At 36.8% G+C, this 12,922-nt stretch overlaps 1 protein-coding gene across 1 annotated transcript in view; it reads right to left on the minus strand.

Annotated features, from left to right (window-relative positions):
- NCAM2 (neural cell adhesion molecule 2) overlaps nucleotides 1-11,812 on the minus strand; it is a 260,790-nt gene extending 248,978 nt beyond the window's left edge. The window contains exons 1-4 of the mRNA XM_025200916.1: nucleotides 11,788-11,812; nucleotides 11,573-11,671; nucleotides 7,901-8,107; nucleotides 4,257-4,400 (exon numbers count right to left, since the gene is read on the minus strand). Of these exons, the coding sequence (XP_025056701.1) occupies nucleotides 4,257-4,400; nucleotides 7,901-8,107; nucleotides 11,573-11,671; nucleotides 11,788-11,812 (475 nt within the window). The remainder of the gene's footprint in view (nucleotides 1-4,256; nucleotides 4,401-7,900; nucleotides 8,108-11,572; nucleotides 11,672-11,787) is intronic.
- Nucleotides 11,813-12,922: the final 1,110 nt, after the last annotated feature.

Raw genomic sequence — 12,922 nt, forward strand, 5'->3', positions numbered from 1 at the left:
ACAAACAAACTAAGGGCATACAGTTGATGTACAGAAGAAATGAATAATTAAAAATAGTTCAGGCCACCATCATCTCTAGCACCACGGATATGACTCTCATGCAATGTGTCACAGGATGGTGTGTCCAAGAATGGCCGTAATCTCCTAAGGCCCCTCAACCGTGCCAATTCAGCCTGATGGGCACCCACTTTTCTTGCCCGCCATGTCTTGATGAAAATGTAATATAGGGAGGCTGCCTTCACGTCTGGTCGGATACAGTCCTGATGGACTTCCCTGGACCCCTTGTGGATTCTACTTCAAAATGGATGTTTCGGGACACCCTAGCCTTATGGGCTATACGCATGGCTCCAACTGCCCCCTTACCACACCCAAGCCTCGCAGATGGCATTGACATTGTCCTACCTAGGCCTTGCTGTGATTTGGCCCCCTTGTCCTCTCTGGGCTCTCCACAGCCCTGTCTCTGTGCCCTCACTGGCGCCAGGGTCTGTGCCCCATCCAAATGCTGCGCCCTCTTGGGCCCCGGGGTCCCCACACTGTAGTGGGCCCCCAATGAGGGCTCCTCCTTCCCCAAATAGCCTCACCCAAACCACTGGTGTTATAAACAGCAAACAAACATAAGCCCCTGGGCTATAATATAATACAAAAGACCAGGGCGTGCTCTGCCTGCCCCTTTAAAAGCATCAAACTTCATCCCCGGCACTAAGTGTCGAGTAGACAAGGGTACTTGCAGAGCTCATGGAGCACCATTAGCCCTAGGGGCAGCATATCAGGCAGTTGCTTCATCACTAAGCACTTCCTCTCTGGAGGCTCCTTCCCCTCTGGCTGCTAGCAGAACTGCCCTCCCTAGTTCCAGCCTGGGGTTTATATGGGACCAGGGCCCTGCCCCTTCTGATCAGCTGACCATGTGCAGGTGCAGGCTAATTTGCCCTCTGGCTTGTTGCCCTGGTAACCTGCACCTGGGCTTCTGTCTTTCTCTTTGGGTTCCCTCCCCAGGCAGTTTCTGCTCTTCTAGGAGCAGGCACCTTAGTGCCCTGAGACACAATGGGATTGTAATTCATGGCAACTAAGCTTTGGAGAACATCACAGGTACCCATAGCAGTTCAATCCTTCTTTGGGCTACTCAGCTCCTGCTCTATCTTTAAAAAGAAAAAGCACCTAGCCAAGAAAGAAAGTGTTTTAGGGAATAAGGGTTTCTTCCTGAGGTCATGGTTTCTCCAGTTGGTCTTTTTAAATTTGATCAAAGAATGTTGGACAGTTCATCCCTTCCCTTCATGATTGACCAGAAGGAATACTGTAAATCTTGGAACTGAAGCACTATCTAGTAATTTGAGTATGATGGAAAGATCAAACAGACTTCATATTCCCAGTTAACTATAAACGTCCTTCATATTCTTTACATTTTCACTATGAAGAACTGACCTGTCTAGGAATTAAGTCAGCCTCCCATGTAAAGCAGATATACAATTAATAGAAACTTCCAAGGCTGCCTGGATAATCATAGCTAGTTTTGCAGATTCAGATGCTAGAATTTATTCACTATGTAACCCATACAGCAGAATTATATTAATTTTGTAATTGGAAAGCTAGAGCAGTAAAGCAATCCAATTATTGTATAGCTCCCACCAATGCAGGTGCTACAAATGTTTTAAATGAAAATGACTTCCTTGTGCATAATAAAAAAAAAACTGCACAATATAGAAGGAAATTATCATTTCAATTTCAAATGTCAAATTATTCTATATTTTTAGGTTTCTAGGACCAAAAAGGAAGACAACAATTAGAATAAATACAAATTTATTTTTATAATCAATGCATCTTTTAATACATTTAATATTTAATGAATGTAGGTGCTTAGCTTTATATTAGGAATAGTTATCCATCAGTTACAAGAAAAAAATGTTACTAAACTTTTCCTATAAACACACAAATCATTTCAATTCTTCCTTGCATATACTTAAATGATCACTTCCTACATCAGGATCTGGGAGCTTACCTGCATGCAGAATCCTACTGAATTCAATGGGACTTTACTATCAAACATAAGTCTGACAGAAGATCTCAATATGATACCAAGACATAAAAGAGAAAAGGTTTTAAAATGCTAATTATACTTGCCAAATATAGACTATTTAGGAACTTAATACCTTGTATTTATCTTGCTTTAACAGTTCATACCTCATAAGGTAACTCAAATCCAAATATTACATGATGAAAACCTTCATGGATAAATCTAAACACTTAAAAAAAAATTAAATTATCCCATTTAAAAAAGCATGATTCGGAGAAAATATCCAAGTCTTTTCCAACAAAGTTTATAGGAAACTATAACAAAAGAAATACAAAACAGATTAATGCAATGAGGCTTTTCCCTCAGATTTTCTTCAGATTTTAAAGTCTTACTTTTGTTCAACAGCTGCTTAGGTGTTAGTTATGTTCCAAAATATTAAAACCCACACATTTAGTCATTATTTAAAATATATAGAAACACTGCATCTCTCTTCTAAACACAGTTCTTCTACTAAGATGTTTGCAGCAGGGTGAGGATAGGGATTAAACAAAATATGTACAGAAAAAAATGAAATGAAACTTTGTCTGGCTTTTGTGCCATGAATGTGTATACAAATGCTATGCAACTAAACATAAATATTTTTTCCAGCACTGGTGCAGGATTGCATATGGTCTTCCAAACAGAAGCCAAATCAATCTCTTCTTTGGTGGCTGTAATTCTTTGGTGAGGCTATGAATTATATCTAAACATTTTATTTTAGTTTTGAAGTAAAAAAAAGTAGGACATTAATGCCACTCAAGAGGAGTCTGCATGCTTCAACCTGAAATTTCAAATGTGATTATGATGCATTTTACAGTTTTGTCACAAGCAGAAAAGATATGGAAAGTGGTGACTGATAAATCTCTGAATCGGTTGATAACACTAGAAGGAAGAGCCCAAGTCTGATAGTGGACAAGTCACTGGTATGCAGGTAGGGAAAAACCTGTCTATTCATGCTTAGTGTGCCTTATAGGGAAGAGATTTACTTTCTTCCTCCATAGAGGTAGAATAAGAATAGAGAAATACTGGGATAAAATATGAATAAGGGTTCAAGTTGCACATCTGGATAAACTTAACCATGCAAGCCTTTACAAACACAGATTAGTACTCACTGACATAAGTAGCCCTACTGAAACAAGACCTCTTCTGAGTAAATTCCCATGAATGGGATTTTTAACTCAATCTACTGTAAGATTACTGGGTTAACATATGTGATCAAAGGATTATGAAACAAAATGAACAAATTAAAAACAGTTCCACTCAAGTCAGGATCTTGAGCTAAAGAAATGGTGTTGCAGTCTGCATTAAGTTAAATTAAAGGTTGAACTGTTACTTGAATCTCATCAAGCATTTGAAGTCTGATACTGCCAAAAAACTCAAGAGTAAATTTCATGAAAATACTTAGTAAAATAGTGAAGTTCTAGTGAGATCAGTCATTCCCATGAGAATCTAAAGAGCTTTCTTACAACAATTAAGAGGAACAAAACCACAAAATGGACAATGTGACAAAACACGGCCAATTGTTTTACTGCCTTTTTTCCTTTGCAGTCTTGGGAAGCTAGATAGGAAAACAATTCATCTCACAATAGACATAGGTATCTTACTACTAACCAACATTAATTAGCTTTGGGGAGAAGCAGTGAGGTCTTAGAAGAGAGACAGTAGCAGTATATCTCCTTACTTTCAACACAAAGAACATTCACTTCTGTTCTTAAAAGCTATGGACAGAAGTATAAAAGGAAAATAGTAGGGTAAGAACACAGGTGTAATCATATTAGGTTAGTGAAAGGATGCTTTTCATTTATTTCAATATACCCTGAAATAATCATTCCTTCATATAGTCTCAATAAAGTAAAAGTTCAAAGAGCACAACATCTGAAATAAAATGATCATTTTCAAGTGACATTTCATGAAGAGAGTACTCTGTTTTCATTAATTTTGTTGATTTGCATTCAGTCTTTCAACAAATATGACATCACTCATTTTAATCTTATCTTAATATACTCAAGGCAACTTATTTGTGTCATCATACCCTTAGAAAGCTATCAGTCTCCATTTAAACTTTCAACTTGTGTATAATCTAAATACATATTAAGTGAAAATTAAAAGCCTCTTAAGACTCATCCTTGCTATCCTGCACTTTCTATTAAAACAGGTCTTATTACTTGTAATTAGAACTATAACTTAAAGAGGTTACCAAAATACTAACTGTCAGCGATAGTTGTGACTTCCTCATTTCGATACAACCAGCTGACAACAGGTGCAGGTGAACTAGTGACACGGCAAACAACTTCTGCATCCTCTCCTTGTCTGAATTCTTGTGGGGATGTTATATCTCGGAAAGTGAGCTTTTCTGTAAAATGCAAAGAACAGAATTTAACAATCCTTATATTATTTTATTTAGCTTTGCAGGTTACATGTCCAGACATTGTTCGAAGAGAAACAAATCAAAGAAAAAGAGGTGGGAACATTTGTAATCAGGTCATCTAATCCATTCTTCAAGATATAAAACAGATTCCTACTTCTCGCTTTTAACTATTTTGGGCCTGGCAGTGGAATTTTTACTCAGGAGAATGAGTACTTCCTGAAGTAGAAACATCCTTGATGGCAGTGGTTTGCATTTTTCTATATATGCCTCAGAAACTAAAAAGGGAGAGATTTTGTGAAAATCTCAGTTTTTATTTAAAAAGTACATAAAACTGAGGGTGGGGAAGTGAATTTTTAGTTCCTTGATTGTAGAAAAAGACAAAACATATCATCCGAGTGAAACCTAAGGGATCAAAACCCAACGGACAAATAACTCCATATTTATTCAAAAATATATTATCTAATAATTTGGGGTTGGAGTAGTTAATTGTGTAAGTAAGGTTTGAATCATTTGAATCCTTATTGAAAAATAATACAACACAGTACCCTATACAGGGTCCTTGCAAAACTGTTGCCCAACAAGATCTTTTGAAAGACCATGCCTTAGATGTATTCTCTCTGTTAATGCACGTTTTGTGCACAGGGAAAGCACAAAGAAATATCATTTAGGACAGAATAGAACCTCCCCTGAAGTTCAAGCATTTCTTGTCACTGGCTGGTTTGGAGGGTAACACACAGAGACATGAATTTATCTCCTACTTGCTTCTACAAATCCCCTTTGCAGAGACTTCAAGTGGAGGAATAAACAGTCAACGTGGTACCCAGGTCACATACTGCTATTGCGTGCATCTCTTGTACAGCCCGATCTATTGGCCAATGAGGTCTATAATCAGTGGTATAGTTTAGATTGATAGCAAACAGAACACACATTTGCCCTTTGGTGGGGTGCCGGGGGAGGAGAGGGCTAAATCTTAAGACTGAATTCTGCCATTTTTTTAAACCAGTCTGTGTGTGATGAACTTCTGTTCTGTGACGGGTATAGACCAGCTTCTGATCACATATACCAGTAAAAGTGTAATGTCTGTACCTGGCCGTACTGACTGCTGTGTACTTATAATCACACTTGAAAGGATACAGGAACTCTCATTGTTCCATCATACAGCATAAGTAATGCAAATTAGAGAAATTTGGCATGAAACTTCATGTCTTTTTCCTGGGTTCATGTAATTTTCTTTTTCTTTGCTCCTGAGAACTATTTTGTTAAATATTAGATTGCTATACTTCTTTCTGACAAAGACTTCAAAAGATTTCTATACTTCTCAGTAGTCTGCCCATGTTGTGATTGATAGCTTTAGGCATACAAATGACTTCTACAGAATTTGAAATTATTTTGAACTATCAACTTTGCAACCATCGTGTTATTGCTTGTAAATGTCATCAGCTTGAACAGTTGTTTTGTCAATCGTATTTATTTTTCAAATGGTCTGTCCTTTGGCATCTGCTGTACTTTTACAGCTGCAGCACTTCAATATTTGACCTGACATTTAACTGTCATGTTCTAGCTCATCAGTGACCTGGCCTGACTATTGGCCACAGCCTGTCATTAACTTTAATATAGAATTCACCATTGAAATAAATGAGGAGTTCTGCTTAAGTAATAATGGCACAATATAGCTTTAATACAAGAATTTTTATCTTGGGCTTCATCCGAGTGCTTCATTTAGATTAGTACATATATACAATTGATTTAAAGAATTCAGTTCAATATATTATACCTGCTAAAGCTATCTGAACTACACTTTGGCAAAGTTCCTCTGGTATGGCTTTTATATACTCACTTTATCATAATGCCTACTGTTTATATTTGAAGAAATAATCTTCAATTAAATACTGGATTTATATTTTTAGGTAAATAGAATGTGCTTAGATGGCACTTAATGGCTATGTTAAAGGCTTTAAAGCTTTCTAACCAAGTTCCTACAAGTCCCAGGACCAAGTACAGGGAAAGATTGACATCTTACTGTATGCTCTTTTTTAAACACTAGGGTCAGGTACAAACATTACACTTTTACTGGTATAAGTGATTGGAAACCAATCTCTACCTGTAACAGAAGTTCAGCACACAGACTGGTTTTAAAATGGCAGAATGTAGTCTAAGATTTGCCTCTCTCAACAAACAGCAAATGTGTGTTCTATCTGCTACCGATCAAAACTACACTGCTTACAAAAAACCCTGCAACTTAGATCAATTCCACATTGGGCTTTTTGAATGTCTGTACCTAGCCTAAACATTTCATCCCTCTTCCTACAAATCAATGTGAAATTTGGAATTTGTAAAGGAGATTTATATTGGCCTAATACTTATTATTTATTATTATTAACTAATTCTTATCAGTCCATCTTGGGCTCTTCCATGTTCGCCCCCTGAATGGTAACCTCACCCAAACTCTAAACCTGCTAACTTAAAAGAAAAAAGAAAAAAAAAAAAAAAAAAGGAATTTTCCAGTGTCTCACTCCCTTTTAGTCCCTCCCCTTACTCCCCTTGTGTTGCTCTTGCAGTCTGTACCCTACTAGCTGGCTTACAAGTCTGCAGTTTGCTTCACTCAAGTAACTGGGGTTGGGGCCCCTGTTACAGGTACCTTCTCCTACAAGAAATATACATAGTGCATCCTCATGATAAGACACTGTGGGAGCATCTATATATGGACTTTAATGTACATTAGCCTATTTTAATGTGCATTAAAGCATCACTGAAAAAGTGTTATTTAGTTAATGTGCGTTAAAGTAGGTTAATATGCACTATGCCTAACTTAAAAACTGTGCTCTTCAATTAATGCACATTAAGACAGATTAATGGACATTTTCTTAGTACTTCACAATGGAGAACATGAAGTACATGAGCAGAGAGGCTGCTCCGATGCACTGTAATTCCAATGTGTTGGAGCAGACTTATCTGATGGAGTATGGCAATTACTGCATTCTAGCAGACTCTGCATCTTGTGTATCAGTGTCCCTGAACTTCAAAAGGGCAGCATGGATGCTTTATCTAAATCTTATTGAACAAGCTTTAGATAAAGCACCACAGCTGCCCTTTTGAAGTGTGGGGATGATGATACATGAGATGTTCTGGGTGCTATAATTCGAATTGCTTTTGGAGCACATGTATAAATGCCCAAAGGTACTAAATTTAATGCACATTAACTAAAGCACATCAATGCATTTGTAGACATGCCCTGTATTTCATAATACTAAATGATGCTATAGTATATTATAATAGAGTTTGGGGGGAGGGAGGGGGAATATGTCCCATTAAAATCTCCATAACAATATGTATGATTTGGATTGCATGAGTTACAATCAATTGCATCAAAGAAATATGTCTACAGAGCGCTTACTTTTTCATCAAGGGCTAGTTTTCTACCTAATAAATGGAATTTAAAACAAATGTTCTCTTTTCATTTGTTTTCGCTCCTCAATTTCACTTACGATAAATTTCCAAAACAACAGTGGCTTCTTGAGACTGTCCTTTTGCATCTGTTGCTTGGCACCGATATATCCCAGCATCTTCTACGTTTGCATTGTAAATGGTTAGCCGTGATCTGACACCTTCTTTTTGAACAACTACTCGTTGACTAGAAACAATCTTCTCGCCTTGTGGATTGTACCAATCTATACTGTCAGGCTCACCAATAGCTAAAAGAAAAAGCAATATTAAAAAAAAAAAAGTTAAACATGTTTTATTCAGTTGAGATGATCTTAACCATATCAAGCTTATCTTGTGTATAAACTGCATACAAGTTTTAAGTGGGACCAAATTAAATCCAAGAGACACAAGTTCAATGGGTTATTAATCTGAATTATTAGTAAGGACTAGAAACATAAATCTATCAATATCTTGAGATCTGTATTTGTACAGCAATAGTGTAGAATACCATTTTGGGGAAGTTTATTTGAAGAAGATAAGATCCAAGTCAAAACTTTAGGCAAAACCTTAAACTGAACCTTTCTTTACATCTTTTTGTTGCCCCAGAGTATGTTCTAATTTTCATTTAATTGCAGCTTTACTCTTCTTGGTCCCTGTCTGTCTGATACTCAGTGCTGATAATGATAATAAAAAAAACCAACCTAAATTTCAAAAACAATTAAATAGAGAAAAGCTTCTGGTGAACATTTCACTCTGAAGCAGTGCTGTATTTTAGACCTGACCCACTGGCATTTCTCTCTCAGATGTTTTATCACCTGAAGCAAAAGCAAGGTATGAGTTATATATTAAATTACCATAATTCAGTACTATATATTATAGTATACAGTATAGTATACCATACTATTAAGGCCCCTTCTACACCTTACACTTAAGGCATGACATCTTAAGTTGTGACCCAGCTACACATTCACACAATAAATAGTGTGATAAAACAAGCAATAATTTATCAAGATATTCCACAACAAACGTGCAATAACTTTGTAGCTTGTTCCAAAAGCACCATTAATTGAACATGTGGCAATGTTCTCCCTTGCGGCTAGGAGTCCCATTAAGGGAAGGGCTCCCAGCCACAGGCATGAAACACATGCTTCCAGCCCCGTACCTGACAAGGCTTGCAGTAGTGGCAGCACTGTCAGCTGCAGGGCTTGCAGCCAGCAGGAAGCATGCTCCCCACCCTGCAACCATCCTTGGCTGTGGGGCTCACAGTGGGGAGAATACTGTCCCTGCTGCAAGCCTCATAAGGTATGGGGCTCACAGTGGCAGCAGCATTTCCCATGCTGCCCCAATTGCAAGCTTTGCTGAGCCCAATCAGCTGCAGTGCTTGCAGCTATGGGAGCTGGCACAAGGGCTGCCTGGGATCATAAGACGTGATGGGAATATATCCCATTGTACCTTTATCAGCACATGTAGAGAGGCCCATAGTAATATAACCAGAATAATAAATGCAACATTGAGACATTTTGTCACCATTACAAAAACTAGTTGTTTTTTTTAAGAAAATATCTTTGTAATACATATTTTTTGAGAAAAAAAGTTTAAGAACAGTAAAAATATTTTAAATGCAACCAGATAAATGGTTTTGTATGTAAGATTAACTAGATTAATTTACTATTTTGAACTGTTACATTTTGCTTCTAAGTTGTCATTAAACAACTTCAGCAGCCTCTTTGACTTGCATTCAAAAACAGTCATTAAACGATATTACATTTTTCAAAACAAACTGATATCCAGCTAGCTGAATTCATGCACCTGCCCGCTCTTTTCCTTTTTAAAAAATTATCATCCATTCAAAAATCTCACTGATTGGTGCAAATCCCTCCCGATATAGGTACATATGTGGTATTACTAGGCCACATTCTGTACCATATCCCGACACCACTATATTCTGTATCCCAGACTACCCACTCATCCCCCGTCTTGGAACACAGACTCTTGAGAGATGAGGCTACATCCTTAAAGAAATTCTACAAAGCAGATATTCAACACCAAATCAACCCTGCCGAAGAAACAGAGCCTGTGACCTGCCTTGCCATAGAGTATTATGAGAATGGGAATTGGTTTCTGCTCTTCACAGCTGAATGTCAAAGAGGATACAGGACCAACAACAGTGACATCTGTGATTTCCAAAAGGGATAAATTAATTTGTTTGGCTGGACAGGTGAATATGCCAGCAAACCAATGACCCTAACTAAAATGGGATTAGGGAGTAGGCAAAGGCAGAGGGTTAGTCAGGCATTTATAAAACTAATATAAGGTCTTTTTCCAGTCTCTGCTCTGGTTTTGGTAGAATTAAAAGTACCTGGGAGTAAACAAAACTGATGACATTGCAGAATGTGGCCTACCATATTCTAAGTAATATTTTAAGTCATACTGTTTACCAATGAGCCATTCAAAAAATTAAGTCACTTTTACCTCATTCCTACAAAAGATGCATAATTTCTATTGTTACCACAATAGAACTAACAATTTTGTACCATCACTTTATTTACAGACTCTTGATAAAGCATAGGGATGATATACTGATGACTTTTCATGGGGCAATCAATAGATTCATATGAATATAATGATATGGTAACTCTAAATAAATAATCATAATCTTTCTCTATTAGGTACTGAAATATATGAGGGGCCTAACCTCTGAGAGAGACTGAACCCCTCAGGTATTTATTCATTTTGAATGATAAAACTATTGAAAAGCACCAGGGTCCCACTGTTAAGAATGGCTTACTTTTATAAGAACCATAAGCAATACCAATTTTCATCTTATAAAAACAAAGCAATGATCATATCCACACTAAAGTCTGAGCCATACACCAAATAATGTCTTAAGTCAGGTGAAGAAAGAGCATAATCCCAGGCCCACTGAAATCAATGGTAGTTTTAGAACTGATTTCACTGGCGGCAGAATTTCATCCATCAAAGTGCATGTCAGCAGCATCCTAAAGGACACCGACACCACAAATTAAATTTTGGCCTCACTAAAGTAAATGCAAAACTACCATGGATGTTATTGGGCCAGGTACTCATACTACATATACCTTGAATAAAAGAAGCTATTAAAACAGACTCCAATGAAATACCATGCAAATGCACTCTAGGTTTGTGGAAATTATTCAGTACTTTTGAGTGTAGACCTCGACTCACAGAATATTTTTTCTGACGGTTTATTAAAATTTTCTCTAGATAAAAAGTCTATTTTATTAAAATAAATTAATTCCATTTTTCAGGTTATGTTCTAGTGGACACTAAAACAATCAGGTGCAACTGCAGTGCAGTGTGCTATGTCTAATTTATTAATTAACTATTTAGAAAAATTATGCAATTATGATCATTTCATTCATTCTAATATTAGTGTTTAGACAAGTAAAATAATTTTAAAAGGACAAAACAATATACATAAACAATTTATACTAATGGAAATCAGTTTCAGAAGTAAGTGATTTAATCTTCTTGGCATCTAATATCATCAGTCTCCAGAATAAAATACATTATGGGAAACCAAGCAAGACTTAGTATTTACCCCAACAATCAAGCAGTTAAAATTAAATGCAAAATATAAAAATGCATAGTTTTAATATACATACTCTATGGCTATGAATTGAATTCAAATTATACAGGTTGATAGTGAAAATCTAGCAAAAACTGCATTCCTGAATATATAATGAAATGCATACCTGTACATGTGAAGAATTTGGATTCACCCACACTAAGCTCTACCTTGCTAAGTGAAATCGCCACTTGAAGAAGAGCTGAAAAATAAAATTTAAGTACATCTTGAATATATTTTGCACAAATTCATTACAATATGCCTGACTGCTGCACAACATAACATAAAAAAATGATGAATACGGAGAGCTAAACATAGTATTTCCCAAAGCAGTGTGTGTACAGTGATTGGGGAAAACACAAATCATCATCTAAGAATAAGTCAGAGATCATGTTTTAAACATAAAATATGACATTTCAGAAGATGTCCCGATTGGCAGTTGCTTATAGGTTATCATCCCTAATACCGACAGATTAGGGCCAAAGAAAATAGAACACCTATCCAATATATTCAATATAATTTCCATTATTTATAAAGGGCCTAAAAAAACTGATCCGAACACGAAAAGTAAAGGCAAACTAAGAAATCATTTTTCCAGAGATGTATTAGAACACAAACAATTCTGCCCTGGTATAAGAAACTGCAACTACTATAAGTTACTTTAGCTCACAGGATTTGGCCCATACAGCCTCATGTTCTTTGTTGTCTCTAGTGGAACTTTGGAAGTGCCATGTCCATCTAATGGAACAGGACCAACATTTTAGTAAAGGAAATTATTTGCAAAATTCTAATATGTTCTTATGAACAACAAAGAATTACAAGCTGATTGAGGTTTTAAAGATACTTGATAAAATCCTTTCAAGATTTAAAAGCACTGTCCGTTTTGGACAAGTTCACTCATACATTTTTGTGCCGGTTTCTTAAAAACCAGGGTTGGCAGCACTGTGTAGAGGCTGTCACATAGACTTGAGGCTCTAAGCCCACTATAAACATGGACTTCTCCGATGACCTTTTGGAGACGGGTAGAAGTACTGTCACCCTAAATCTTCCATGAGGCCCTCCCACCACAGCTACAATTAAAGTGGTACATTTTATAACTCTGAAAAATCTCTTTGTACGGTACTAATTGTACTGTTATGTCTAATGAAGAAATGACAAAAAGATAAACACAATATGGCATTTTAAATGGTAGTTCATACACAATTAAATAAACCCATATGACAATTACCACAATCTACTGAAAACCATCCAAATCATCATGCAGCACATCTGCTATTAGCTGTTTATGTCTCCGCATAACAGCTTATGAATGAAAGACACCGATACCCTAATATACTATGTCATTTATGAGAAAGTGAATGTCTTTTATTTCCATAGAGCTGCAACAGTGATTTGAAGCCGAGCTGCCCACATTCTTAGCAGCTGGAGGCCATGCACCACATGAGCTGCATCAGTAGGGGCTGAATGCCATGCTGAC

Source organism: Alligator sinensis, unplaced genomic scaffold (genome assembly GCF_000455745.1).
Source record: "Alligator sinensis unplaced genomic scaffold, ASM45574v1 scaffold382_2, whole genome shotgun sequence".
NCBI lineage: Eukaryota > Metazoa > Chordata > Crocodylia > Alligatoridae > Alligator > Alligator sinensis.